This window comes from Hippocampus comes, unplaced genomic scaffold (assembly GCF_001891065.2).
Source record: "Hippocampus comes isolate QL1 unplaced genomic scaffold, H_comes_QL1_v1.1 scaffold130, whole genome shotgun sequence".
In the NCBI taxonomy this organism is placed as follows: domain Eukaryota; kingdom Metazoa; phylum Chordata; class Actinopteri; order Syngnathiformes; family Syngnathidae; genus Hippocampus; species Hippocampus comes.
Window position 1 is genome coordinate 554,189 of NW_017842057.1, and position 27,903 is coordinate 582,091.

General features: G+C 41.4%; 1 protein-coding gene across 5 annotated transcripts; it reads left to right on the forward strand.

Annotated features, from left to right (window-relative positions):
* Positions 1–7,032: 7,032 nt before the first annotated feature.
* Positions 7,033–27,014, forward strand: LOC109510551 (soluble lamin-associated protein of 75 kDa-like). 5 transcript variants are annotated; one of them, XM_019860930.1, is made up of 11 exons: positions 7,033–7,305; positions 10,563–10,699; positions 13,221–13,406; positions 15,825–15,999; positions 16,254–16,433; positions 20,168–20,290; positions 21,693–21,829; positions 21,913–21,949; positions 22,055–22,157; positions 22,607–22,694; positions 22,796–27,014. In XM_019860930.1, exons 2-11 carry the CDS (start codon positions 10,565–10,567, stop codon positions 25,319–25,321), a joined length of 3,690 nt encoding a protein of 1,229 aa, XP_019716489.1. In that variant the 5' UTR covers positions 7,033–7,305; positions 10,563–10,564; the 3' UTR covers positions 25,322–27,014. The 5 variants fall into 5 exon arrangements, with proteins under 5 accessions (XP_019716489.1, XP_019716492.1, XP_019716491.1 ...); XM_019860933.1 differs by having other exon boundaries at positions 21,919–21,949; XM_019860932.1 differs by having other exon boundaries at positions 21,693–21,826.
* The last annotated feature ends 889 nt before the right edge of the window (positions 27,015–27,903 follow it).

Below are 27,903 nucleotides of genomic sequence, written 5' to 3' on the forward strand. Positions count from 1 at the left end.
GGGAGAGGGAGAGAGAGAGAGAGAGAGAGAGAGAGAGAGAGATGCTGTGATGTTTGTTTGCCCATGTGTATGATGCAACTCTTTACAGTAACACAGTAAAAAAAATTGGCTCTTCGTCTGTGACTGATTGTCCACCCCTGAACTAGACCATTGCCCCAGCACGAATATTTTGGTGTTTTTCTGCCAAGCGCATACTTCTTTCTGTTACAAAATTGTCAGATGAGTCAGGGGCAAGGTATCTCTCGATCGCCGAGAGTAGTGCATCATGGCCATAAATACAGTAGACTAGACTCGGGCCAGCACGAAAATTAAGTTACTCACATTTTTACGCCGGGTTCACAGTCGCCAGTCGATCAAAATTGGGCCTTTAGTGTGTACCAGGCACGAGGGTGCATCAATCATTTATTCATCCTATGATGGGAATTAGATTTTCACAGCAGCGTTATTCACAATTACAAAAAAAACATTTGAGGAATCCCAGGGGGAGAAAAAAATACATCCATCTGAGCCAGAAGAAAAGTCGACAAGGAGTTAAAGTGTTACCTTTTAAGCCATGGCAGTATTAATTCTAAAAGTAGAAATATATTCCAATTGCAACTTCAATGGCCAAACGACTGGTGCCCATCCTAATGCTGTGAAAGCCCTCCCAGGCACCTGGCAGCAGCCACATGGCAACCCAGCACCAGTATGATTTTCTTTGTCCTTTTGTATGGCTCGTTGCAATAAACACTGTCCTGTTCTTACTTTAGTGATTTGCTAGATTCCTCCTTATGAGCCAGGACAGAACAAAATCCAAATTGATCCTCTTGATTGATTGTCACGTCTTAGAACATAACTGAATTTCTCTTCGGGGACTTCCAGCTTTGTGGGCCAGGTTGCATCAGGGGACTGGAATTATACTCTCTGCAGAAGCAATCATATAGTCCAGGGGTGGCCAACCCACGGCTCGGGAGCCGCATGCGGCTCTTTGACTGGTTCAATGCGGCTCCCGGGATTTCACATGACAAGCGTCGTAAACGCCTCAGCGGTGGCGCTGCCATTCAAACAACGGCGCTAAATACACAGAACTAACTACGTCAGCCTATCATCAATGCCGTTACTTGATTTACATACAGGGCAACCAATCAGATGACAACTAAATCACCGCTCATGCGCAAACAACGGTGCTCAGCGCTAAGCGCAAACTCGTCAGCTTTAAATGTAGGGGTGCCCAATACGTCAATCACGATCGACCCGGAGCCAGCGAACTAGTCCCAAGTCGAGCGCGAGCGTTGGGAGGAAGAAATGGGGGGTGGGGGTTTATGACTGTGTGTTTCAATTTCGTTCGTGTTGAGTGAAGTTCCGGCTCTCGCTCATCTTGGTGTCTCTGCGTGCCTGCGTATGCGCACGTGTGCGTGCGTGCCTGTGTGTGTGTGTGTGTGTGTGTGTGTGTGCGTGCGTGCGTGCGTGCGTGTGTGTGTGTGTGTGTGCGTGTGCGTGTGAATGTGCTTGCACGTGCGCAATTGGGTCGTTGACACGAGGTTCGTCGCTTCAAAAGTCGATCTCTGATCCAAGTAGTGAGTCACTACTGCAGCTCGTGTGTGTGTGTGTGTGTGTGTGTGTGTGTGTGTGTGTGTGTGTGTGTGTGTGTGTGTGTGTGTGTGTGTGTGTGCTCGCACACGCGTGCATGTGCGTGATGTGGCTCTTTGCAGTAACGCAGTAAAAAAAAAAAAAAAATGCCTCTTAGTCTCTGACTGGTTGGCCACCCCGATATAGTCTCTGACATTGCTACCTGACTCCTGACTTTGGGGCATAATGAATGTCAATGATAAATTGTGAATGTGATTGAAAAAAAACCCCAGTAGTGTCCATCGAGGTGTTGCATCCTCTCTACCATACTGGGATTTATTTATACCATTGTCATCACTCGTCACATAAAAGACACTGAGATAAATGTTGACATCACAAAATGAATCATTTCATTACACATTATGAACCTCGACACCACCAACCTTCCTGTTAGCCTGTCTATTTTTACTTGCTTCTTACAATAAACTCAATTCATGGGGGATGGCTTAAGGAAGGCAGGTGAAATCTGATTCCCCTCCACTTCTTCCCCTCTGCCCCCAGTCCACTCTCATTTTCTGCAGGTATAAAATGAACAATAACCTTCATTCATTCGTTGCAGTCTGGTATTTGAAAAGTTCCAAGCTGTTTTCTTTCTCTTTTCCAACTTGATAAAGTCATTCCATGTTGATACATTTATGATTTAACTTCATTAAAGAGCCATTATCTCCCCTTATTACCAGTGGCAGTTTTAGAACAAGTTTATAAGAATGTTGTAATCCATCTTGAGTCAATTGGATGAATGAACATACAGGTTGAGAACTTTATTTTAACTTTTGGCCTTTATTGTCGGTTTACATTGAGCAAAGTGGGACAGTCACCAAACACATCCGCTTCCTGTAGATGGCAGTTGGCTCCCACTGTCTTTTTGTTAATTTTTTGTTAAAAAAATTATTAACTCCGTATCACTTTTATTGTTTGTATTTTCTTTGGGTACTCAGGCTTACTCACGGATTTCAATCATCCATCGATCCATTTCCATCACGGATTATCCTGAACGGGGTCGCGGAAGGGTGCCGGAGCCTCTCCCTGCTCACTTCAGGCAAAAGGCGGACTACACCCTGAACTGGTTGCCGGTCAGCTGCAAGGCACATCAATAGACAGACAACCATTCACACCCACTTTCACACCATCACTGAGTGGCAATCAATCCCACAATGCCCGTACACAAGTCAGGCGAGTGTACTGTGACACCGGCACCAACTCGGATTTCAATCACATGTTGATGTCTCTAAATATCCCATAGGTGGGAAAGTCTGAAGGCTTATTTGTATCAGTGTCCTTCAATTGACGGGCAACCAGTCTTGGGTGCAGTCTCACCCAAAAAAAAGTAGGGATAGGCTGCAGTTTGCCCACCATGACACCCTGTGAGGACAAGAACATAGAATATAAGTCGTTGGTTAAGCTTTCACACTCAGCAGCCATACGAGATATGAACGTCATGTATTCATTAGCAAGAATAGCAACCTTTGTTGGTGATGACCAAAATAGAAACTGCCTGTGAACCACTGCTGTCAAAGCATAATGGGGGGGCCTTGTCTGTGCAGACAGCCTTTGGTTGCAACCAACACCTCACTGGATGAGCTAACTGACTGAAAAAAACTGAGTACTGTCTATTGATAACTTCACCTACTCCTCCCTTGCCTGAACAGTACATTTTTTTGAAATGTGTCACATTTGATCATTCACACCCCTCGTCCTTGACAACAATCAAGTAGTCATGTTAAACACAAAGACATAGGACATAAAGTTCATCTCTGATCTTGGTGGAGTATGTATATTTCAGATGATTAAGCATTAACCAGTCACACTTGGGCTGGATTTACAGTGCAAGTCCAAGTGCAAAATACAACATTCTGTTTATAGGCCCACTGAAATGGCCCACACTATTTTATAGTTCGGGACTTAGAAATGATGCCTGCAGGAATACCCCCACACTCCTGGCCGCCACCCCACGAACACATACAAAAATTGGAAGTGATTTAACCCTTGTGCTGCAGTCGATGCAGCAGATGCAGGCTTGTTCCCTGATTTTTGAATGCCCAGTTGTTAACGTGTGAATGACACAATTATCTATCCATCCATTTTCCGACACGCTTATCCTCACAAGAGTCGCGGGGGGTGTTGGAGCCTAACCCAGCCGTCTTCGGGCAGTAGACGGGGGATACCCTGAACTGGTTGCCAGCCGATCGCAGGGAACACAAAGATGAACAACCATCCACGCTCACACTCACACCTAGGGACAATTTGGAGTGTTTAATCAGCTTGCCATGCATGTTTTTGTAATGTGGGAGCAAACGGGAGGACCCGGAGAAAACCCACGCAAGCACGGGGAGAACATGCAAACTCCACACAGGGAGGCCAAAGCTGGAATTGAACCCGGTACCTCTGCACTGTGAGGTAACCAGTTGTCTACCGGCCACAATTTGAATTTACCACACTGAAAATGTTTCCAGACCCACAAAATACAGTTACGCACACTGTGAATTTAAGAAATTAAAATTGCTCATTGTATAAGAAAGGATACCAAAAGGTTGTTCATTATGAAGTGAAATGTATCAAGTAAAGATACAGTTTCTTCAAATAATACACAATTATTTTTTTGAATTTCTTTTGAAACTCGTATATTGAAATATTCAGTAAGTGCAGCCCTACTTTCAAACTCCCTACTCGATTGTGTTTTGTTTTTTGTTTTTTTTTTTAGAAAAGCCCTGCTTCAGTTGGGTAGACAGATTCCTGTTTGCTGTCTGGTCAAAAGACAGTTAGCGTGTGCCCTCTCGTGGACAAAAAGTCCAACTGTCCAAATACAGGTATAGTGGCTTTCATTCACCGAGGTAGTTGCAACAAAATGTAAAATTTATGAATGGTCTGGACTTTATTTGAGGGAGGTTAACTTTGAGTCGTCGTTATCATTGCATCCTACTCTCCTTACCTGAAACGCTTATCTTGCTGAACGGTGACCAATTATTTTCGAATGCAGGGAATGTTCGTTCACAAGAGGGTTCAGTCATGGTCGTGTAAATTGAGGGGATCGTTGTTTTTAGTGGATAGCTCTATTTTACGAATGACAAAAGGAGAGATGGAATCCTTTAACGCAGTTTATTAAAAGTGGGGAAAAAAACGTCTGCACCTCGGAACGGATGAACGAGAACACACCCCCTTTCAGACTACACTTCCTGCTTTTCTTCGCCAATCAGATGTAAGCAAAATAAGAATATTTCAGAAAGTATTAAACAGAATATAATTTGGGTAACTGTAACATAAAAGAATATAGTGCTCCAATATAAAATGATAATAATTAACAATTTAACAAAAGCTTACAGTCGTAAATTTTTGCAAAATGTTCGACAACAATTTTGGCGATTTTTCTTGTTGCAAGGAAACTTTGAAAATCTTCAAAATGTTCGCAACCATTAAAACTGTTTGGGAATGTCCAGCAAACGTATTTGCAACTGTTAATAACAGTTTGCCACATGCAATGAACAGTGACAAAAAAAAAACATTTGCTCCTTGCACAATCTTTGACAAAATCATCCATCAATAGTTCAAGGAGTGAATAAAGGTGCTTCCATTCTAACATATTTTCTCTTGCCCCCAGTTTTATCCCTCAAACGTGTTTATGCATTTTAAAGTATTTTGTGTTTAGAGCTGTCCCCCCCCCCCTGTATTATTGATGTAGTTTTGTTTATTTTCTCCTGTTCTCGGGGATTACATTTGGTGTGATGGCTCTGGGCATCCAACCCCCGGGGAGGTAGAGCATCTACATCATCACCTTGCCAAGCTGCCAAGTCATGGGCAGTGAAACTCAGTGTGAGGTAAAGGAACATGCACCTCTCAGGGAGGGGAGGGAGTTGACATGTTTCAGGGTTCAAAGGCATTACAGACATGCAAGGATTAAAGCGTTTCACTTGTTGCCTGCTGTGTGAATCTTCAGTTTTGTCGTGGAGATAAAGTGACATTCACACGTCTCCACGATGCCACAATTTTAGTCAGTTACATTGTTTAATCCTGATACATTATTTCCATTTTTTAAAAATAAAAGTAAAAATAAATACATTTCACTGCACCCTATCCTTGTCTGTCTCCCAGCACTTGGGTGCACCAAGTCTTTGCCGAGGTTCGGCCTCCACTTCAATCACAAAACAAGGCAAATGGTCAGTTTGCACTAGTTTACATTATTCTCTTTGTCCCTGCGTTTTCTCGGGTACTCCGGGACAACTAGTTCAGGGTATACCCCACCGAATGCCCAAAGACAGTTGCGGTAGGCTGCAGCGTACCCGCGACACTCATCAAGATAAGGATGATGGATGGAGTCTCTGATGGCTTCGTAGTACACATGCCCGACTTGTGTGCGGGTGGCGTGGGATTGGTTCCCACTCAGTGATGGTGAGACTGCGTGTGTGAATGGTCATTTGTGTCTATATATGCCCACTGACTGGCGACCAGTTCAGAGTGTGGTCTGCCATCCGCCCGAAGTCAGCTGGGATAAGTTCCATCAACTCTCTACGACCCTGTACAGGATGGATAATGGATGAATTGATAATTTCTTGAGGTCATATACATTTTTTTAAGGTTGATGCTGCTGACTTCTCCAGTCTCAAATGCATTGTGTCACCAAAAAAGGATGATGTACCCGAGCAATCCTGATTGGATGCTCACTAAGTGTCTGCCTAGAGCTTTTTCAAAAATGTTTGAAAATGGAAAAAGATGGGAGGCAAATATATATATATATATATTTGTAATGTGGTTTCTGTCAGAGGACAAACATGATACAAACATTAATAACGTTTTCCGATGCTGTAAAAATGTGTCGAATAAATATTAAATGTCAACATTTCGTCAACGAATACAGTATTGCGTCATAGCCTAAGACACACACACACACACACACACACACACACACACACACACACACACAAAAAAACCCGGCTGCCTTTCATGTCTAATCCACCGAGGGTACTTGCTAAGAATGGGAATCTGGGCGGCCAAGAGAAGCATTTTTAAACGGTACACGTGAGCTACGATAGTTAGCACGCTGCGAAAGTGCGTCCCGTGCCTCGTTCATTTTAGCGGCCGTTGCTCATTACGGCATGGAAGTGTGTGCGTATGCGCGCGTGTGCGGTAAGTCTATTGCGAGAGGTTGGTTGTTCGAAAAGTAGATCTTCCGTCAAAAAAGTTTGGGCACCCCTCCTCTACAGGATGAACTGCAGGGGGAAAAACGTTTAATCATGCTCGTTGTGTATTTGTAGCCAATTTGGTCGTGTTGATAGCAGGCTAATATAGCTCATGTAGATACATACAGCATGTGTTGCCTTCATTAGAAGGCTTTTTATTTTTTGCGGCTCCAGACATATTTGTTCTTTGTTTATTTTGGTCCAATATACCCCTTTTCAACATTTTGGGTTGCAGACCCCTGCCATAGGTGAACAAGATGTTTAACCATTTATTGTTTACGATGTTGCTGTCCGGTGGTAACAAACACGCAACGTGAATGTCAAATCAGCAGGATCCAATTCATTTTAAAGGGTTTGAGGGGATTAAAGTGGAGTTACATAAGAGCACCACGGGATTGGTGACCCGAGCGGGGCATGCGCATTTCGTTCTATCCACAGCAGCTCGAGCAATAGCCTTTTAAACCTTTTAAATCTGTGTTGAATGGTTTCGGTTGTTTGACATTTAAAAGACGGAGGACGCTTGACGGTAAGTTTTGTGTCTGAGTGCTGCTCATCGAATGTTGTTTTTGTGAGCGTCTGCTCTGCTGTCAGTCAAGCTGCATGAGACAGCGACCGGCCGATAAGTGCGGTGAAAAGTAGCAGAAATTATTCACGCAATACTGTGCTGTTCTGTGCCTGTCCGGCTCTGTGGGCAATTTTGCAGCCTCGTTATATTTATATTTCACGTCACTCCCGACCCACCTTCTGTTCGTTGGACGCTTTAAACATCAACAAGGTAAATGTTACTCTATTTTAACTGGGAACAAGGTTTTCTGAACAGACACGCAGCTGTTTCTATTTTACAAATCTCTCTGTTCACCCTGAAGGCAAAGTATTTGGTTCTGAAAACAAGTATTAATTCAATGACCGAGTGAACATTTCGAGAATTTATTCAGTGATTGATTAATGTGAGCGCCAGTTTTCCCACTGTCAAAACAAATGAAATGGGACACGTTAAAACAAGGTCCTAATGTATGTTTTCATTTGTTGGATGTTGTTTTGCCCTCTATGAGGTGTGTTGTCCTCTGCAGTTGATGAATTTTTCACTTGCTGTCCAATGCCATCGTGAGCACACACCCACTCGTACGCATGCATCCCATTCCCCTTTCTCTTCGTGAGAACTTTGTGTTCCTTTGTAATTATCCTCTGCTTCGAAAACCGAACAACTTTCCCTTAGTTATTTGTTGTTGTTGTTTCTCCCCTAAGTCCATTTTCACAACCTGCAGTCTTTACTGTGCGTGCCTGAACTGAAATGTTTTATATAATTCAAGGAAGGTAGAATAGCACTGGCGTCACTATTGGTCTGTCCACATTTTTGTTGTTGTTTATTTATTTACAAATTATTTAGTTTAAATTTTTTGACCAAGACTATTGAGAACGGCTTGCTGTTTTGTGGTAGCAATAGTAATGATTTTACTGCATTTCCTGAAAATGTATACTTTTGGAGAATTCTATCTGATGCCAGTGATAAGGAAATGTCACAAATTCTCTAGCATTAAATTATTTACTGGTAAAAGGCTCCAACCATACAGACAATGCCTTATAGGAGGGAAAAGTTGCAAACACTGAAAAAAATTGTTAGTACTATATTCATATTATTTAGTTACTCTAATTGGAACCTTCTCATAGCTTACTCCAAAACCGGACTACAGTGTAATTGTCACGATCTGGGCCAAGTATCAATGGACCATTCTGTCCGTCACTGACGGACCTCCATTTTCATGACGACCGACAGAAACATGCTCTGGCTTTCTCTTGTCTGTTCGCGGGGCTGAATACAAAGCAGGGTTGCTTCCATTGACTGTATATGGAAACACGTTGTGCTTCCTGTACAGTAGGTGGCGGTATTCACGAAAGAGCTGTAATCTGACAAATGAATCAAAAATAAAATGATGATGACGATCATAGACAGGAGTAGGATTGTAGCTTAGTTGGATTGGATTCTACCCTTGGACAAAATGCGAAGGTTAAGGTAAGCCATTTTTAACTGTACATAAAAACATTTTGCCATTTTAGGAGTGAAAACAGCTGCAGGCGGCCACCAGCGTACTTCTGCTGTACTTAACAGTTCAATAGATTGTCAAATAACTTCATGTGTGTGTAAAGCTCAATGGACCTAAACCGTTTGATGTCAATAGTGAGGATGTAATGATAATGGCATTATCGCAATATTAAATATCAAATCATTTGATTGTGACATGACAATGACATTGATTCAAATGTCATCGTCATGTCACAATATTAAAAGGACCACATCTGTGTCTGACGTTCACACTTCCAGCGTGTGATGCCCGATTCAGATTTTTGGTTAAATCTGTTCTTTTTATATACTCGGCCACATGACAAAAAGAAATGTGACTTTTCATCTGAACGCAACGCCACTGTGATGTGACACATAGGTGTCCAAAGCATGACATCAAGTGACATTGGGGGGAGAAAGACATCATGTCACGCAGTGTTTACGGAAGTGAATATGTTCCTGCTAGTAGAGGCTCTTCTTAACATCTCATCACCAAAGTAGCGATGCCGGAACAGGTCCAGGTAGAAATGTTTTGGGGATATGATGCAACGCTCCTCAATCTCATTGAATGGAGATGTTTGCTAAAGATGATGTCACGTCTTTGCAGCGTGTACTAAACGAACCATATGCGTAGTTGAATTATGATTAACACCACATAATTCCACTGTCCACTTTTTGTGTAATATTTCGAGCGGGATTAAAGTCAGAAAAAAAGTCGCACTGCATGAAAAAAAAAATCACATACGTGTCGTAACTGAGTTGCAGTGTGAACATATCCTGAGCATACAGAGGAGACCTTTGAGAGTGGGGAAAAAAATGTCTGACTGGTTTATAGATGGATTGTGTGGTATTCACAACTCCCTGCCCTCGGGCTTGTACAGCGGCCAGCTTTCACAAATGCATGCATCTGCACACAGCCATGTTTTTCCTTTGCTCAATAGAAAGGACAGAGGACTGCACATGTCTGTCTGATGTTCTTTGACGGGCAAGAAAGAATGTACATGCAGTACACTAACTGTAGGTTTTCCCATTGTCCGCCAAGCCTCCTCTGGCCGACCAGAGGCCCCTGCTAAAGTGAAAAACCGCAAAGAGGTTTTTAAATTGGAGAAAAACATGGTGATGGGTAGCGCTACACCATTCATCATCTTGGTTGTCTGGAGGGACGTCATAGAATTAGTTTGAGTAATGAGTCATTTTATTAGAAGTTATTCCCACAAATAAAGTTTGACATATCATTTACTTAGATCAAGTTTGGCAAAGGCGGTCAAGTGGTTAGCGCATCGACCTCTCCCCGTGCCTGCATGGGTTTTCTCCAGGTACTCCGGTTTCCTCCCACATTCCAAAAACATGCATGGCAGGCTTATTGAAAACTCAAATTTGTCCCCGGGTGTGAGTGTGAACGCCGGTGGTTGTTTGTTTGTGTGTGCCCTGCGATTGGCTGGCTCCAGCACCCCCCGCGACCCTTGTGAGGATAAAGCAGATCAGAAAATGTATGCATGGATGTGATGGATGGATGGAAGTTTAACAAAAGACAGAGAAAAGTGGACTGCAAATGGGTTGAATGATTTAAGTCACAATCCAATTTCTTTTTCCCTCCATGAAAGTGTATTTTGCTTTAATTGCTCACTCTTTACATTTAGTGTACATCACACCCATTTGTGATTATTTTGGTTTGAGCTTTTAAACCTGATGTGTCCGATTGCTTACAGCTTTTTGTCATCTAGGTATGAAGTTCCCCGTGGATTTCCTGGCAAATGTCAGCCAGGCCGAGCTGGAAGCATCAGCACACAACTACCTGAACAACCTCCTTCACAACAACACAGATTCTGCCGAGCAACTTATCCTCACCGACTCCACCAAGGTTATACAGCCAGAAATTGCTCACCTCTCTGTTCTGTAATGGAAAATAGCAAGTCAAAGTACAATATTCTTTATTTCATTATATTTTGGTTATTCTCTAAGAGAAAATTATTAGGAGTGTAAAGATACACAAAATTCATGGTTTGGTTTGGTACGTTAGTGTCACGGTTTGGTACTTTTTTTGGATGACATTTTTTTTACTGTAGTTTGTTCATGTAAAATGTTCTTTATTTTTATTTATTTTTTTCATTTTAAACTTACCGGTATCACAAAGTGCTAACAGCTGATGACAAATTGTACATCCATGCCCATTTTCAGACAGAGGATGAAACACACTGAGTTTCAGAAATGTATACAAATAGGTGAAAAATATGCGAAAAATCCCACAGCAGAACAGCCAATCTATAGAAATCCACTTTCAGTATAATTTGCCTGAATTTCCATGCATTTAACATTATGACAAGAACATTACTGTGGGATAGTTATTGCAGTATATTATGACACAGTAAAAAGAATTATGCATACTGCTCAGTCAGACAACATAAGCATTGTTAATAAAAATATGTCATAGATTTTATATGCTAATACTTTTTCATTATATTATTAAATGTTATTCTTGTATTTAAAATGATATTTTATATTTCTAATTAAGTGGAGATTGACCCAAGGGCAATTATGGGGGCTGTGCTTGTACACAGTGGATTGGTTGTTTTTACTCAAAGCCCTGAATGCCAAGCTCTGGCCCTGGGCTGAGCCGCCGATGATGTCACCAGTAGCCTGACAGGCAGCCAAAGTTTATAGAAACCTGGCATTGCAGGGTATGAATGAGAAGAGACTACTAAAAGACACTTGACTTGATTGACACTTGGAAGTGAGGTCTCCAGCAAAGATGTGCATCCTTTGCTTACCCACATGACCTAGTTCATGTGATTTTTAACACACAAATGAGTATTTTGTGCGGCCTCAATATTTTATGGCCACATGCAAGCATTTTGTGTCCATATTTTATCTATATTGTGGCCACAAATTGAAATATACAACAAAAAAAATCCCATGTAATGTCCTGAGCTCCATAGATTTTAGTGGATCTCTTCTCTGTAGTTGTATTTCTTTTCTTTTCAATGAAACACACACTTGAGAAAATTCTGATTTGAGAAGGTGGTCCACCTCACTTTTACCATACTCAGCATAGTATTGCTTCTCTTCCCTCAATTACTTTGTGGACATATTTTTTCAATACAGATTTAAGTGAGACACTCAACATTGAAGAACCTTCAGGAGTACAAAAAAAATAAAAATCTTATCCGTGTGTTCATTACATTCCTGATCTCAACTGATTTTATTGAACCATTCTCATTAAGGGCAACGTGCATTAAAAATGCACAACCGCTACTAAGATAAAACAATGATAATGAGGCCCGGGTTTCAAAATAATTTAATGCCCAATGGTTAAGAACAGCAAAAAAAAAAAAAAAAAAATCCCACCAAAAACATCATTGTTGCCACCAAGCTTATTGCAAAATGGAAAGGAAAAAAAGGTTTGAACTGTTTTTTTTTTTAATATTATTTTAAAGTGGCCCTTCTACATCCCATTCTGTAGACTTGGGCCCCCTGGCTCCTTATCTTAAGCCAACAGTCTTAAACTGGATGGTGATTTTAAATTGGACCGGCAAATTGGTACCAGTGTGAAATCCAGCTTCTTTCATCTTTGGCATCTGGCTAAAGTAAGTAAAGCCTCTCCTTTCTCATGAGCACTTTGAAACAGTAATCCAATGCCTTCGTCACATCCCGGTTGGATTACTGTCATGCATTTTTCTTGGCGTCAGAAAATCCTCCATTCAGTGTCTTCAGTTGGTCCAGAATGCTGCTGCTCGCCTCTAGACTGGTACTCGTAAAGAGGGAGCACATCACTCCTACTCTAACATTGGCTCCCTATCCATTTTACAGTTTTTTTAAGATCATTTTATTTGTTTTCAGATCTTTAAATGGCCTCGCCGCCTTACCTCTTTAAGCTCCTTCACCCCTACGCACCTGCCCGGTACCTCAGGTCTGCGGACCAGACATTATTAGAGGTGCCAATAACTAAGCGGAGGCTCAGAGGGAATCACACCTTTTCTGTTGCTGCTCCCTCTCTTTGGAATGACTTCCCACTGAATGTTCGGCAAGCCCCCTCGCTGCCCATCCTTAAAACCCGTCTCAAAACTCAACATTTTTGTCTAAAAATCAGTCCACAAACCACCTGACTATTATTAATTGACACCACTATGCCACAAGATGGTGCCAAAGTAATACTTTCACAGCTTTGGCCTTGGCACAAAATCAGAGAATCGGTCTTTTTTTTCAAGGAATACGAGCATAGTTTCCCAGAAAAAAAAATGAGTAGATCACATATACATGGGTTCACTGTACAGTTCCTGCATGGAGTCTCATTCGATTGTGGTCATCAGGTTGGGGAATTGTTTGTATATTTATGACATATTAATAACATATACTCATTTCTGTGCCCTCCCCACTGTCTTCAGGTTAGTGTAGACATTTCCAGGGTAGGCTATGTTCCTCTGTATGGTTCCGGTGACAAAACGAGGATGCTGGCCCTCTTTTCCCCTGCTGACCCGCTCACTGCTGTGGCTCTGTACCTGTTGGACCAGTGGTGGACCGTGGACGATATTCTCAAGACATCTGACCTTGCTCGAGATGGAGTTGTTGAGGTAAAAGCAAACTGTCAGCAGTTTGTGTAAAATCAGCAGGTGGCTAGCATCCATCACATGTGTGTATATAAGATCATAGCACAAGATTCAGTGAGTGCAGCCTCCTGTGTGTTTGTGGATCTCAGGGAAAGCAAACAAACAAAAAAAACGGTTTGTGTACTTTTGATATTAAGTCAGCGATGAGAGGTTGAAATCTTTCTTGGCTGATAGTGTCTTTAAAGATAACCAGGCATCCTGGTTTGCCCTTAATTTTTTCGTGATCATATAATATGCTTTTTATTTGACCAGAAAGACACAATCGAGTTACCTCTTATCACTGTGTTCTCGGCAGGGCCTGCCCACCTTGTAATATGATTGGCAACAGCATCCGGCCTGTGTCCTCTCATCTTTTATATCTCCTGTTCCATTGTAAGGCTTCTACTGTAAAACAACCTGGTTCCCCCCCCTCGTTTACATTATACTTTTGTAGCCATGAGGTCACAATGGAAGCATTCCTCAGAATCTCTTCCAACCTGCTTCGAGAACGCCAGCCGAGGAGGGTTGTGATTGTGACTGTCATCTAATTCAGCGGTCCCCAACCCCCGGTCCACGGACCAATACCGGTCCGTGGGTCATTTGTGCCAGACCGCACAGAAAGGTTAAATAACTTACATTACTTGGGTTTTATTCACTTTGGAATCTGAAAGATGTTTTAATTTGAAAAATTACCGGATTCTCTGTTGCATCCGTCTACTGTATGTCACTCTTGATGCAGGTCAAGGCGCGCTTCTCGGTCATGTGATAGGTTACCGCTAAAATGAAACCCAGGAGCTAGCAAAACGAGTTAAAAAAAGGTGTTGGAAAGTTTTTTTGGGGGAAAGGTAAAAGGCACAGCCAGGAGACAGAAGAGGAGCCTATGACTTTCAAGAAAAAGAAGGCTACATTTAATAGACAGTATCAGGAGTCCTACCTAAAATACGGATTTATCTCAACGGGAGATTCCCACGCACCAAGGTCATATTTTTCATGCACTTTTTATCTGCAGTCTATCTTATTTTGAAGGCACATTTAAACGTTACCATCGCGACCAGAGAGTGTTGCAGCCTGATAGGACGATCCCTGTCTCATCATTTGTGTTTATTAGGTTTAGAAAATACAACGTTTTTCATGTAGGTCATATCATATTATTTTGTTGTATTTATCCGGCCTTAAAGGCCGGTCCCTGAAAATATTGTCTGACATTAAACCATTCCGTGGGGCAATAAAGGTTGGGGACCGCTGATCAAATTGACTGAGAGATGGGGGTGTTTCTTTAAATGCAACAAAGAATTCTACTGCAAACTCCCATTTCCTGGTTTTAGGCCAGTGAGACAGAGCATCCTGCTGCCAAGTCATAAAAATATTTTTTTTATATACGAAGGTCATTCAATAAATAAGGTGAATTGTTCTGTATCAGGACTTCTAGAGATACAGACAGAAGCTTTTTTTTTTAAACATTGTCTCCCAGCACTGTCACAGCCTTTCCCATCAGTGCACCATCTTCCGTATCCCCTCAGCGTAAAAATCTTTGGACTGATGTCTCAACCAGTCGCTCACAACAATTTTGACTTCGTCACTTTCAAACTTCGTGTCAACAACTGAACTGCTGAGACATAAAGAACAAACACAGGGGTCATCATTCAGAAGGAGTCCTCTTGTATCATGACAATGCAAGGCCTCACACAGCAGTCCAAACGGTGCAGACCATCAACGAACTGGACTGGGAACTGCTCCCTCATCCCCCTTCCAGCCCAGACCTTGCCCCTTCAGACGTTCACCTGTTTGGCCCCTTAAATGCGTTCACGAGAGGACGGAGGACAGATCGGCCAAATAGGGTAAAGTGTCCATCTCTGGTATATGCTGTATTTTTATGTCTTGGTGGTGGCCGGTGAGTGCCTGTGTGTTTCTCGCTTAAAGATGAAAATTGAATTTTTGTCAGTGTGAAAATTTCTGTGCAATTAATGGGGTGTTATTAACAACATGGCCATATGCAACAGTGATTCATATTTTAAATCGTCCCAAAACCAGTTACCGAGACTCATCACTCGTGTAATCTGTCGCAAGACCCCACACACTGCGAGTGTGCAGTGGAGACTTGCACAGTTCAGATGATCCCCCCCAATTGATTGGTGCCTGTTGTAATGGAGAAGCAACAGAGGCCAGGCCAAGAGAGGCGGGGGCAGAGCGGGGCCAGGCCGTTCTCAAACCTGTAATAGAAAAATGCCATATGATGGAGAAGCCATGGTTGAAGTGCTAGTAATGGGAAATGTCTGTCATCTAGTGGTGAACGGTGTTAGTACAACTTAAAACTAGTCAGGCTCTGTGGAGGAAACATTTTACAATTTTCAGTAATAATCTACTCTGAGTCCTATAAATTTGATGATTCTGTGTGTCCTCTAGGTGGAGACCGTTGGAGAGAGAATAGTGTTATATGTTTTGAATCGGGTGATCTACAGAGTAAGGGAGATGAACTCTGAAGAGGAACTTCCCTTCCTCTGCCATGGGGAGAAGGATTATGCAAAGATTTGCTGGAGTAATGGAGAGGCTGTTGGCTTCTACTCAGTCAAACCCTCAGGTGACCTTCATTATGTTGTGAATGTACTTTTCTTCGACACTGATTGTCGTTCACCAAAGTCCGATTAAAAAAATAATAATAATTTACCGTATAATTTGTTCCAGCGTCCAACTATTGTCATCATAAAAGTTTATTATGAATGCAATTTTTTAACCTTCTTGTTGTATAAGTCTGGAAAAACAAAACATAAAAAAAGGTTTTACATATCCAGGTCAAAGATTTTCATGCATATTTACGTTTTGCTTCCATTTTAGGAAGTTTACATAATTATCTTTCAACAAGAAGATATCAACTTCCTGTCATGGACTCTCTGTTTGTGAGAAAATGTCATCGTGGTAATGGCTTCGGCCTACGCATGCTGGAGGACTTTGTGCTGAGTTTTCAAGATGGCTGTGTGGGATTGAGGTATCCGCTCACCAAAGCCATGTACAAAAGTATGTATGTCTTTCATATACAATTTGTTTGAGGTTATAAAGATGAGGGAGGGAAGGGCAATTTAAACGATCGAGGGGACCACAATTTTTCATCAGCACGACTGAGGTGCTACGCAAGACTGCGCACTGCCTAATCAAATGTATGACAAACCCCATATTTAATAAGGGTGAAATATTTGTAGAGATCTGCTTTCATTATTGAACCAATGTCCTGGCATTTTCGCATTAAATCCATGACTTTAGTTAGGATGATGACAACTCCTCTCCTCGAGCACTTTCAAAGATGGCAAATACGCCCAAATTCTTGATAGACAAACTCATCCACAAGAACTACAGACAAAGAGGGCATTGATGGATGGGGCACACACATTCACCTTCTGTCGCTCTTTCCTGACAGAAACATACTTTGCTATATATTGTAACTCGCACTTTGACTATATACTTGGTAGACAGCTGGAGTGCCGTGGATGTTTGATGCTCTGCCTGCTCTAACACGATACAGGAGATGATATTTATGGAGCCCCAGTATGACATGGGTAGTTTTTTTTCATGGGGGGGGGGCAAACAATATATAATATACACAGAAAATACTACAGTAATCCCTCGTTCATCGCGGTTAATGGGGACCGAAACCACCCCCGATGGACGAAAATCCGCGAAGTAGCGAACCTCCCCGTATAGGTATATGTACATGTGTATGAGTAGAAATAATATTTATAAGGCCAAATTTAATGGTAAACATGCATGTTTGTAGTAATTAACATTACATAATGCTATATACTAATATATTTAAACACGTATAAGTTAGGTTAGGTTAGTGTATGAATAACGAAATACAGTAAACACATACATGTAGTATGTTGCTCTATGTGACTCACTGTTGTCTTGCTGACTTTCACTGCCTCTCGCGGTGTGAACTTTTTGCAGCATTTTCGCATGTAATTTTTTTTTTTTTAATGAATATGTGAAAAAAATCCGCGATGCACCGAGGCCGCGATAAACGAACCGCGAAATAGCGAGGGATCACTGTAATTTGTAAACACAAAATACTGTTTTGTCACCACAAAACAAGTATGACGTGCGCACGAAATACAAATTTGTGGACACAAAATAGCTGTGGCTCCAGACTGGACAGTGGGGTAAGCGAAGTGAGAACTCCTTATAAATGGTAAGGTCAAGATGGAGGCTTAAGACAATTGACAGAGACACAATAATATGACAGGATTTTCTTTTTGACTGGTGTTAAGAAACAAAGACATTCTTAAAATCCCATCATTGTATGCTTATAGCTGAGGACAGAATAAGAAAAGACCCTTTTCTTAATAAGGCCTTCTCTGCAGGCGCAAACACTATCAGAAACACCGAACTATATTTACAACAGATGAATTGAAAGTCATTTCTGTATGTCTTGGCCGCGTGGCTTCCGGTCGTCTGTGGCTTTATTTTCTTATTATTTTTTGGTCTAATCGGATTTCAGCTTCAATGTGTTGCTATGCACATATTATTTTGTCCATCACCTTCAGGACCTCGAGTGCAGGCATGAACCACACACACCTACCACTGAAATCGCTGGTTCTTCTTTTAGATTGTAGATTCACTGACTTTTATGATGCTATTACAACCCAACCAACACTGCTTTGTTGAGTGGCTGGTTTTCCAGATTGTGTTCCAGATTTGATTTTTTTTTTTTAACTACTTAGATTCCTTAAACCCGATTGTATAGATGCACATCTTAAAAAGCTTCAACTGTAACCTTTCTTTACAGCACCCTTCATTTTCATTTACATACATATCACGACAGCAGCTTCTCACATGTAGCAATCAGGCCTAACAGTTATACAATCTTAACATGTCGTGTTTGTGAAAATAACATTAACATGGGCAAAAATACATCATATATATAATATATATGTAGCAGATACTGAGTAAATATGTATAGCATTTTTCTAACTACATGTAATAGTAAAGCATCAGTTACATCAATCAAGTCATCGTAATGCATTGTCAAGGAACACCATAATACTTCTACTGCAAGCCAGATGACAACAGATCAGATCATGTGAATGTGGTGCAATCATCATGACAACAGCCATATCACTTTTGTATAATCCATAGCATAACAAATCATTTTATGTTTTTCCAATATCACCAAGTCATCACATGCCTTTATGGATGATTTATAAACTGTGGTCCAAGCCCCCCCGCTTTAACTTGGGTTTGTCGCACTCCAGCGTTCAAATTGGAAATCACAATTTAAATCCATTCTCAATTCAAATTGGAGGAACTACCTTTTCCTGGGAGTTAACCCATTAAATGATGAATGTATTTCATAATAAAGCCATCACATGAACATCACTTCATCTTGACATGGTGCTCCAGTGACATCATTTATACATCTTTTATCATCCACACCTCACTCATGGGCCCTTCGCCCTTGGCAAAACTCGTCACCCCTTCCTTGGGTTAAGTACCAGGAACCTTTACAAGGTCCTCCTCCGCCAGGCCCCCCTCAAGGGGTTCTGGAGACGGTAAGGGAAGCCCTGCGATAGCACCCAGCACGAGGTCCAGCACCTCAGCCCCGGAGAGTGGCTCACCCGAAGTCTGGCGGATGCGGAGACGAAGATGCAGGTGGAGGTGAGATGGGCGAGTATGCAGGCGACGAAACTTCCTCCACACCTCACTCATGGGCCCTTAGGCCTCGACACAACCCGTAAATCTACAAGAGTGATTAAATTATGCTATGGGTTTTACATAAGTGTCTTCAATTCGTCTACTATTCATTTGGCTTTTGTGTACTGTGATTCTCTTTCAAAGGAATCAAAATTAACCTTCAAGTAATAAAGCCGAGCGTCAAACCAACTTACGGCGTACCTGTATCATTGCTTCTCTGCCGTATGTTAACAACATGAATCGATAGTTTTAGGGTCAGTCCATCGTGAAAAGTGTTGCTTCTATATTTGTTGTATTGAAAATAAAATGTAATGCTCAACTCAACTCAACTGTATTTATAGAGCACTTTCAAACAGCCATCGCTGCATACAAAGTGCTGTACATGGAGCAAATTAACATATACAACAAACAGTAAAGCAAATCGGTAATAAAAACAGTAGAAAGCACCAAACAGCAAAACCAAGAACAATGAAAGTCATGCTGAGTCAAATGCCAAAGAATACAAGTGAGTTTTGAGGCGGGTTTTGAAGATGGGCAGCGAGGAGGCTTGCCGAATGTTCAGTGGGACGTCATTCCAGAGAGAGGGACCAGCAACAGAAAAGGCTCGATCCCCTCTGAGCCTCAGTTTAGTTCTTGGTACTTCTAATAATGTCTGGTCCACAGACCTGAGGCGCCGGGCAGGTGTGTAGGGGCAGATGAGCTCAGAGAGGTAAGGTGGCGCAAGGTTATTTAGAGATTTGAAAACGAATAAGAGGATCTTGAAAATAACTCTAAAATGTATGGGGAGCCAGTGAAGGGATGCCAGAGTAGGAGTTATGTGCTCCCTCTTACGAGTACCGGTCAAGAGGCGAGCAGCGGCATTCTGGACCAGCTGGAGACGCTTAATGGAAGACTGGCTGACTCCAAAGTAAAGGGCATTGCAGTAATCGAGCCGGGATGTGACAAAGGCATGAATTACTGTCTCTTTGATTTGTTTTTTTCTGAGCTATACAGTACTATACAGAGATAATACTAATAATTTATTTCAATTCACATTGATAATGCGTTGTCACTTTTCTTCACAGTGTGTGAGAAGTACCTGTGTCAGTACCCTGAAGACACAGACCTACTTTGGGAGGTGGAGGGTGTGGGTGGACCAAACCAGATGTTCAATATTAGCAAGAGGGTTCAGACCATAGATTTGAGGGGTAAGAACTAACAACATACACAGGTCAGATGTGCAGTTGTAAAAATATTCTGTTCAGGTGCTTTTCATCGTTAATTGTTTGTCTGCAATAATACCACAGTAACCATCCTCCCACCCATCTTATCAAATCCTTCCCACCAATCTTGCCAGGCTTGACAATTCACCCTACCATTCATAATTGCACATTGTTAACAGACAGTAACAAAAGCAAACAAAGTACACAGGCACGTTTCCACCAATAAGAAGTTTGAAGAATTCCAGTCTGGTTTCCATCCAACGTACAGTGGTGCCTTGAGATACAAGTTACATTTGTTCCATCACCATGCTCTTAACTCATTTGCATTTAAAATCATCTTTACCTGCCCCGTTTGGCTGAATGGTCATGCAGAATGAAGAATCAGTATCCTTTTTATGCCAGAACAGTTATTCCATGCAAGAGTTTTTTTGTTTGTTTTTTTTAATCCTGCCACCATGTCCGTTCATATGATGATATATATGTATTGAAGTCTGCAGTGGGAAAGAAAAGTTTTAAGAGGGGAGTTACAAAATAGAAGAGATAATGGAGAGAAAATAAAAGGGTAAAATGATCTGTTCTTAGGCGTCTATTCTCGGTATTCACTTCCATGGTTATTTAGATGACATAGAGCTCTATATCTCCTCTAAACCTGATGAGTCCCTTCCTCATTCTCCCTCTTTGTAAATACACAATCAAAATAACTGTTTTCAGATTTAAAAGCTAATCTTCTGCTTGTTGATTTATAATCTGTCTTCGCCAATTCAAACAGTTATTCACTCTCGATTGGCAGCTTTATTGCCCCCCCCCCCCAAGTTAAGTGTCTGGGTGTCATCCTCAACAGCATACATACCAACATACCAATGAAATTACATGGTCAAAACGTAACAATAACCACCCCCACACATAGCCGACCATCTTTGACAAAGCCCTGGCCCCATCTCACCTTGGTTACTATAATTCCTATATGGTGTACGCTCTGCTCTTCTTCCTCCATGCCGCTAACTTTACTTCCTACTCTTTCGTGTCCAAAGTTTCAGCTACGCAGCTCCTCAGCTCCTCATCTCTGAAACCGTTTTTTCACAATCCCTTCCGTGATAATAACTCTCTCACACCACACGTTTACTCTCTTTCAACTTGCATAGGCCATTCATTACGAATACTTTAAAAAAAAATGTATTCCTAATTGCTCTTGTATTCATCAGTCTGCAAAGTGACCTTGAGTGCCAGTATGTCCAATTCTTTATTTGTAAGCATTCTTCAACGCTTACAAATGAAGCGTATTATTGTTCTTTATTGATGATTTATTTACCTACTGGTGTTTTTTATTTTTACTATCACTACCACTATTTTATGTATTATGTCAACATTTGTGTTGTCTGTTTCTCAGCGGTATCAACAGATGTATTACTTACTGCGACACCACAAGAGGTCACGAGAGAGACAAAAAAGGAAGTGGCCAATGAGCCAATTGCCACCGAGCAGACCAAAGAAGCCAAATCTATGGCATATAAAGTTGAAACTGTGGTATGTTTCTTTAGTATTGTATTTCTGTTTGTGGTTCAGTAAGAAAGAGACCTATGATTTAAATCCGGAAAAACATTTTTGAGTTGCAGGAAGAAGTGTTGGTGTCTAGCGCTGCTAGAGGTAAGCATTTCATTATTTATCTTCAGTTAAAATGCTTCCACATGTTGTGCAAATGTTTATGTGTTGAACTAATGTTTATTTGAACGAATGTAATGATCTACACAGACACTAGTGACAAGCCTGTTGCAACTCGGACTACAAGCAGTGGCCAAAAGCAAGCAAAGACAGTTGATAAGATTGCAGAAAGCCAACCTAAAAAAGTTGTCAGGTAACCACACACTGCTTGACAAAATACATGTTAAAGCATTTCTTCAGTGCCATTTGATCAAGTGGTGGCACACACAGCTGAGGTTCATACAGATTGCATAGATTTCATTTTCATTGTCAGTGTGCTCTTCAACTGTCACAGCAGGCTCTATTTTCGTGGCCAGCGGGCATGTTTAGACAACATTCAGCCACCAAACTGTCAGATCTGCTGTGCGCATATCAAAGGAAACACCCTTGGTAACACCAGAATGCCCACCGTGGCATAGAGTGGTCTGTCAAATTTCCAAACAGGCTAAATGAGGCCTGCACTGGCAAATGCGTCAGTTTTTTTTTAATATACATTCGACTGCAGCTATGCCATCAATGGATATGGAGCCCCGTGTGATTAACTGGTCATCAGAAAGAAATTTAATGTTTCAATCTTAAAAGTAATGCTCTCGTGTCTGTTAGAGTTGAAGATATTGAAGCAGAAACCCCAGAGGAACGTGTTTCTAGGAAAGAGAGGACTCCTCTTTTGTCTGATTTGGCGGTGACTGAGGTATGTGTGTAGTTAAAAACATTGAAGTTTTGAGGGATTTTTTTTTTAATTATTATTAATTCATACCAACCATGACCTAACTGTGAGACTGTATGTTTTAGGAAATATTTAGTACCCGTACTGAAGAAAAGAGAAAAGATTACGTTGGCATTGCCGTTGAAGAACTGGTGGAGGTAACCACCACTTTAACTCCACAAGAACCTGAGGATGCGCCAGCACTTGCTGCAGAGTGTCGAGACACAGAGACCGCGATGGATACTTGCTGTGATTCTCAAATGAGAATCGAAAATGTGTCAGAAATGGAAGGATTTGAAGAGGAGTCTCAGCAAGAGGACACAGCCGGAGAAGAATTGCCTATGACTATTGATGAAACATTTGAGGGAGAAGAGAATTGTCTTTCTGGGGGATATGATGAAGAGCAACACGAGTCAACAGTTTTGCCTTTGAGAGGAAGATGCAAGGGCGCTCTTGAAGAAATGAACCCATGTGGTCAAGAAAGACCAGTTGAGGAACTGAGTTCTCTGGGAAAAGGTGATGCTCTAAAGGCAGGGAAGGAAGAAATTACATCTATGCCTGAAGTAAACCTGGAAGAGAGGCGGGAAGAACAGGAAGATGAAAACAATAAAGGAATGGCAGAGGCTGTAACTGTGTCAAGAGATAATGGGAAAGATGCAGATAATTTGACGCTAGAGCTTAACACAGTTGCTGTTGCTGTGGAAAAAGGCAAGGCAGGTGAAGACCAGACTGTCGCATCGAAAACAGAATCATCTCAGAAAGAAGGCACTGAACTTCCCAAGCTCCAGAAAGCCACAGTGATCCTTGTGAATTTGAAAACAACACATCATCAACTTTGTGTGAAAAAAGTGGAAAAAACAACAGCCCCTGGAGAGTGTGCTGGATTACAAAAGGAGGAGACGGTGGAAGCAAGAGAGGAAAAGGATGAGTCCAGTTCGGTTGGGGAGGAACCCAAGACAGAAAAGCCTGAAACAGATTCAGAGGAAAACAGGACACGAGAATCAATCGGTCAAGTTTTTACAACTTCAGATACAGACATTGTTAAACTAAAAGACGATATTGCCAAAAATCAAAATGAGGAAAATGTCGATGAAATGGAAGAAGTGCCAGTCATTGAAATAAGAGTTCTTAGGAGTGGTAGGAAGAAGGTTGAAACGAGCTGCAAGCCAACAAGCAGAAGCAAAAAACATCAGGCAGAAGACAAATGTGATATTCCTGTAAAGGAATCCGATCGATCACGTGACATTATGATGGAAGAAGAGTCTACGGCTGTCACAAAAGACACAGAGCTGGGCAAACAAGCTGCAATTTCAGAGGCATCCGTAAATATAACGAGAGTCATCACAGAGAAGGTGACAACAATGGAAGACAATTCAGCGAGTATGATGGCGGATTCAAACGATGTCGTCCAAGCAAAGAATCCCGTCCCCCCACTTGAGGAGGAAACGGAACTTACTGCAGCAGAACAAATGGTGTCAAAGATACAGGATCTGAAAGCCGTTGATGTGGTTTTAGTAGACGACAGAGTCCAAGATCAAACTTCTGCTGAAAATGGAGATGAGCACGAGGAGCAGACAAACAAGGGAACCACGGCAGAGAAAAATGTTACTAATTCACCTGTGGAAACTGAGCAGGAAGACCCGGTTATGGAAGAGTGCACAAAGGGAACACAAGTTCAAGTGATAGGTCATGAGGGAAAAGCTGGAGAAGCAAATGCATTTAATCAACAGATATATGATCAGAAAGGGAGCCTTGAGGAGAAGGATGTTGACCTCCAAATGGAAACCACAGAACTAAAAACAGACATTGAGAAAGAAAACACTGTGTTGAAAGACTGTGTTGTGGAACAAGAGAAAGTTCAACAAGGACAAAAAGGGAAATGTGAGGCAAGTGAACAGGAGGTTGCAACCAGAGACACTCCTGAGATGGGGAGCACCTCCAATGATCCTGCGCAAGAATCCATGACAACACAAGGCGCAGTAGAACAGCATCAACAGACCCAACGTGCATTTGCCAACATTGAATCAGGGGACAGTGTGCAAGTGAAAAAGGTGGAAGAATTTACAACTACGGTTGATCAAAGTACCGAAGCGAAGAGCTCCGTGGAAAAGAAGGCAGATCTTGGTAAACCAGAAGCAGAAAGGGTTCCGAGTCAAGGAAAGAAGTCTGTTTCTGCTAGCAAGCGACGTAAATCCAAAAGAAAGCATAAGTTAGAAGGAGAACAAGAAGAAACTGCTGCACTTGAAGAAATGCAGGTTGAGCAAATAGGAGAGCTACTGAAAGAAGCTGATGACCAAGTTGTTAGTGGGGGAATCGCAGAAAGGCATGAGGAGGAAGATATGACTCAGAGGGAAGAATATACCGAGCCAAAGGTTCAGATTGAAAAAGAAGAATCGAAGCCACATCCCAAGATACGGGAAGAGGGACATACGTTTATTGCAGAGATAGATCAAACCGATGAAAGGATAACCGTTTCAGATGAGGAAAAGGTTGCTGATCCCGCAATAAAAACAAGAGTCCTGAGGAAAAGAAAAAAGTCTGCTTCCATCACCACTCTGCCAAGATCCAAGAGAGTCTGCACAAACTCTCAAATAGAGAAGCCAAAGATTTAGAAGTTATCGGGCTACCAATGTAAGACCAGGGGTGTGAGGAGAAAAAAGAGAACCAAACAACAACCAAAAAAAAAAAAAAAGAGGAAACTCCAGGCTCAGAAATTGTACATACTGTCATTGATGAAGATTGAATTCTTGGAGATGGCACAGCTAGAAACTCCAGTAACAGTGCTCAGGAGCAAAATAAAAGCTCATACAAAGATCAGAAACAAGCAAAGACCTCATGGAAACTGACATCACGTCTCTGGATCATGAAACCAAAACGCTCATTCTGTTCACTGATGATACACCTGAAAACTGAGATGGAATCACAAAAGAAGAGCTTCTTACCAGCGTAAAGTTTGAGACCAGACTGAGGGAACACCAAAGATGATTGATGACAGCCTTATTGATCGGGCAACTGAAGAAATATAAGACAAAGCACAAAGAAAGTACTTAAAAAAGAGACCAAAGGTGGATCATGATGAGATGGAGAAAGATGAAAAGACCGACAAGAAAAAAAACAAACATGGACGATAGATAGAGACTTAGACTAAAGGCACACAGATGTTACATGAACAATGTTTCAATTTTTTGTTGTTTTTTTTTTTTTTTGAATCCCCATTTAATATTTTTACCTTGTCTGTTTTAATTGTGCATTTGGTTTCGTCTTCATGTTTTTGGCTTTAGAGCCCCAAATTATATTTCTGTGAAAATAATGTACCATAGTTGTAAGAAATAATTGTTATTTGTATACCCCAAAAGGTCTTCCCAAAATTCCCCAACTTACCGGGCCACAGTGATGAATCAAACTCAAGAGCAGTATATGCTGTATATTTGCTATTCAACAAAGACAACAAAAGAAGTCAAATAAGCCATGCCAGTAAGTGTGCACAAATGTATCAGCGTTGCTGTTAAAGGCATGCAGAAAATTTAGTATGAGCGTGAGTGTTGTCACAGTATGAGAGCTCTTCTGCTCAAGTACTGATTTAAAAGGCCTAAAGTAACCCACCAAAAGTTACCATTACATCTGATGTGCTCTCAGCGATGGAATTAAAAATCTAAACAACTCAGCATTTTGGTTGTGAATAGAACGTGTATGATTATTCAGTCAATTGTTTTAAAAGGGTAAAAGTGACAAAATACCAAGTAATGTTTGCAGGCCCGTATGAATTTATCTTATTTTCTCATAATCCAAGATGCATTGTTTTTTTCTGAAATAAAATGTATTGCACTAATTTGCAGGATTTTTAGCGATATGACGTATACAGTATTTATGTAACCTTGGCCTGAGCGACCTTAATCTACCTGTGGTTGAAATGATCAGTGCCCTCTTAGGCATGGAGACACATGCACACTATGACAAAACATCAGATTGTTTCTTCTGTGTTTTGTTTTACTGGCACTGTGTCTGCCACAATTTCCAGTTTCCGATTTATTTTGTTTTCCCCAGACACATTAACATTGTTCAGCAATTTGGTTAAGGTCGCTGTGAGTTCAATTGGGATGATTTTTGATCATCTTCATCAATTTTCAGTGTACTATTATTATGTGTTGCAATTATTATGACGAGATGGAAGTTGAGATTTGAGTGACATTCTGACAGAAGTGTTTACGACTGTGAGGCCATTGCAGACCTGATGTTAAAGAAAAAAAGAAAAGCATTTCTGTTTTTGGTCAGACTGTAAAATAAAGATTCCATAAGACCTTTTCACTTTGGTGTCTTTTTAATCGTGGTAGTTAGAAGTGTCAAATTTTAATGACTATCGTGTACACATAACGGTTCAATACCTGCATGCAATTTTACATCTTCTAGAACACCAAATATTTCCACACGTGGACAGAAGATATAAGAAAAAACAAAAAAACACATTTGTTATTTGATAGTTCTCTTTGTGCTTTCGTGGGTTTTATCCGGGTATCCCGGTTTCCTCCCACATTCCAAAAACATGTATGGCAGGCTGATTGAATCCTCTAGTCTAAATTGTCCATCGGTGTGATTGCGGATGGTTGTTCGTCTCTGTGTGCCCTGCGATTGGCTGCCAACCAGTTCAGGGTGTCCCCTGCCTACTGCCCAAAGACACCTGGAATAGGCTCCAACACGCCCCACAACCCTTGTGAGGATAAAGCGGTTCAGAAAATGGAGGGATGGATGGATGTTATTTGAATATGAGCCCAGACAAGCTGGCATCCATTCCAGTCACAAAACTAAAAATCTATCAAATAATGAAGCCAACTAACCATCTCGCAGCTTGTGCCGGCTTCAAGAACAATGGTCACACTAGTTCCTAGCAAGTTATAATGAAGCTAACTATACTTACTAATTTTATTGACATGACTAGTTTCTTGCAAGCAAGCTAAAATAAAGTTGAAGCAAAGTTGTCCTAGTAAGTTTTAACAAAGTAGCAACTAGCAAGACACAGAAGTTATAATAAAACTAACTTGTTTATAACTACCTTGGTAATTTGTGATGTCATATAAACCATCCGTTATCTGATCTGCCTATCCTCACAAGGGTATCTCGTGCTGTAGCCTACCCCAGCTGTCTTTGGGCAGTAGGCGGGGCAAACCCTGAACTGGTTGCCAGCCAATCGCAGCGCATA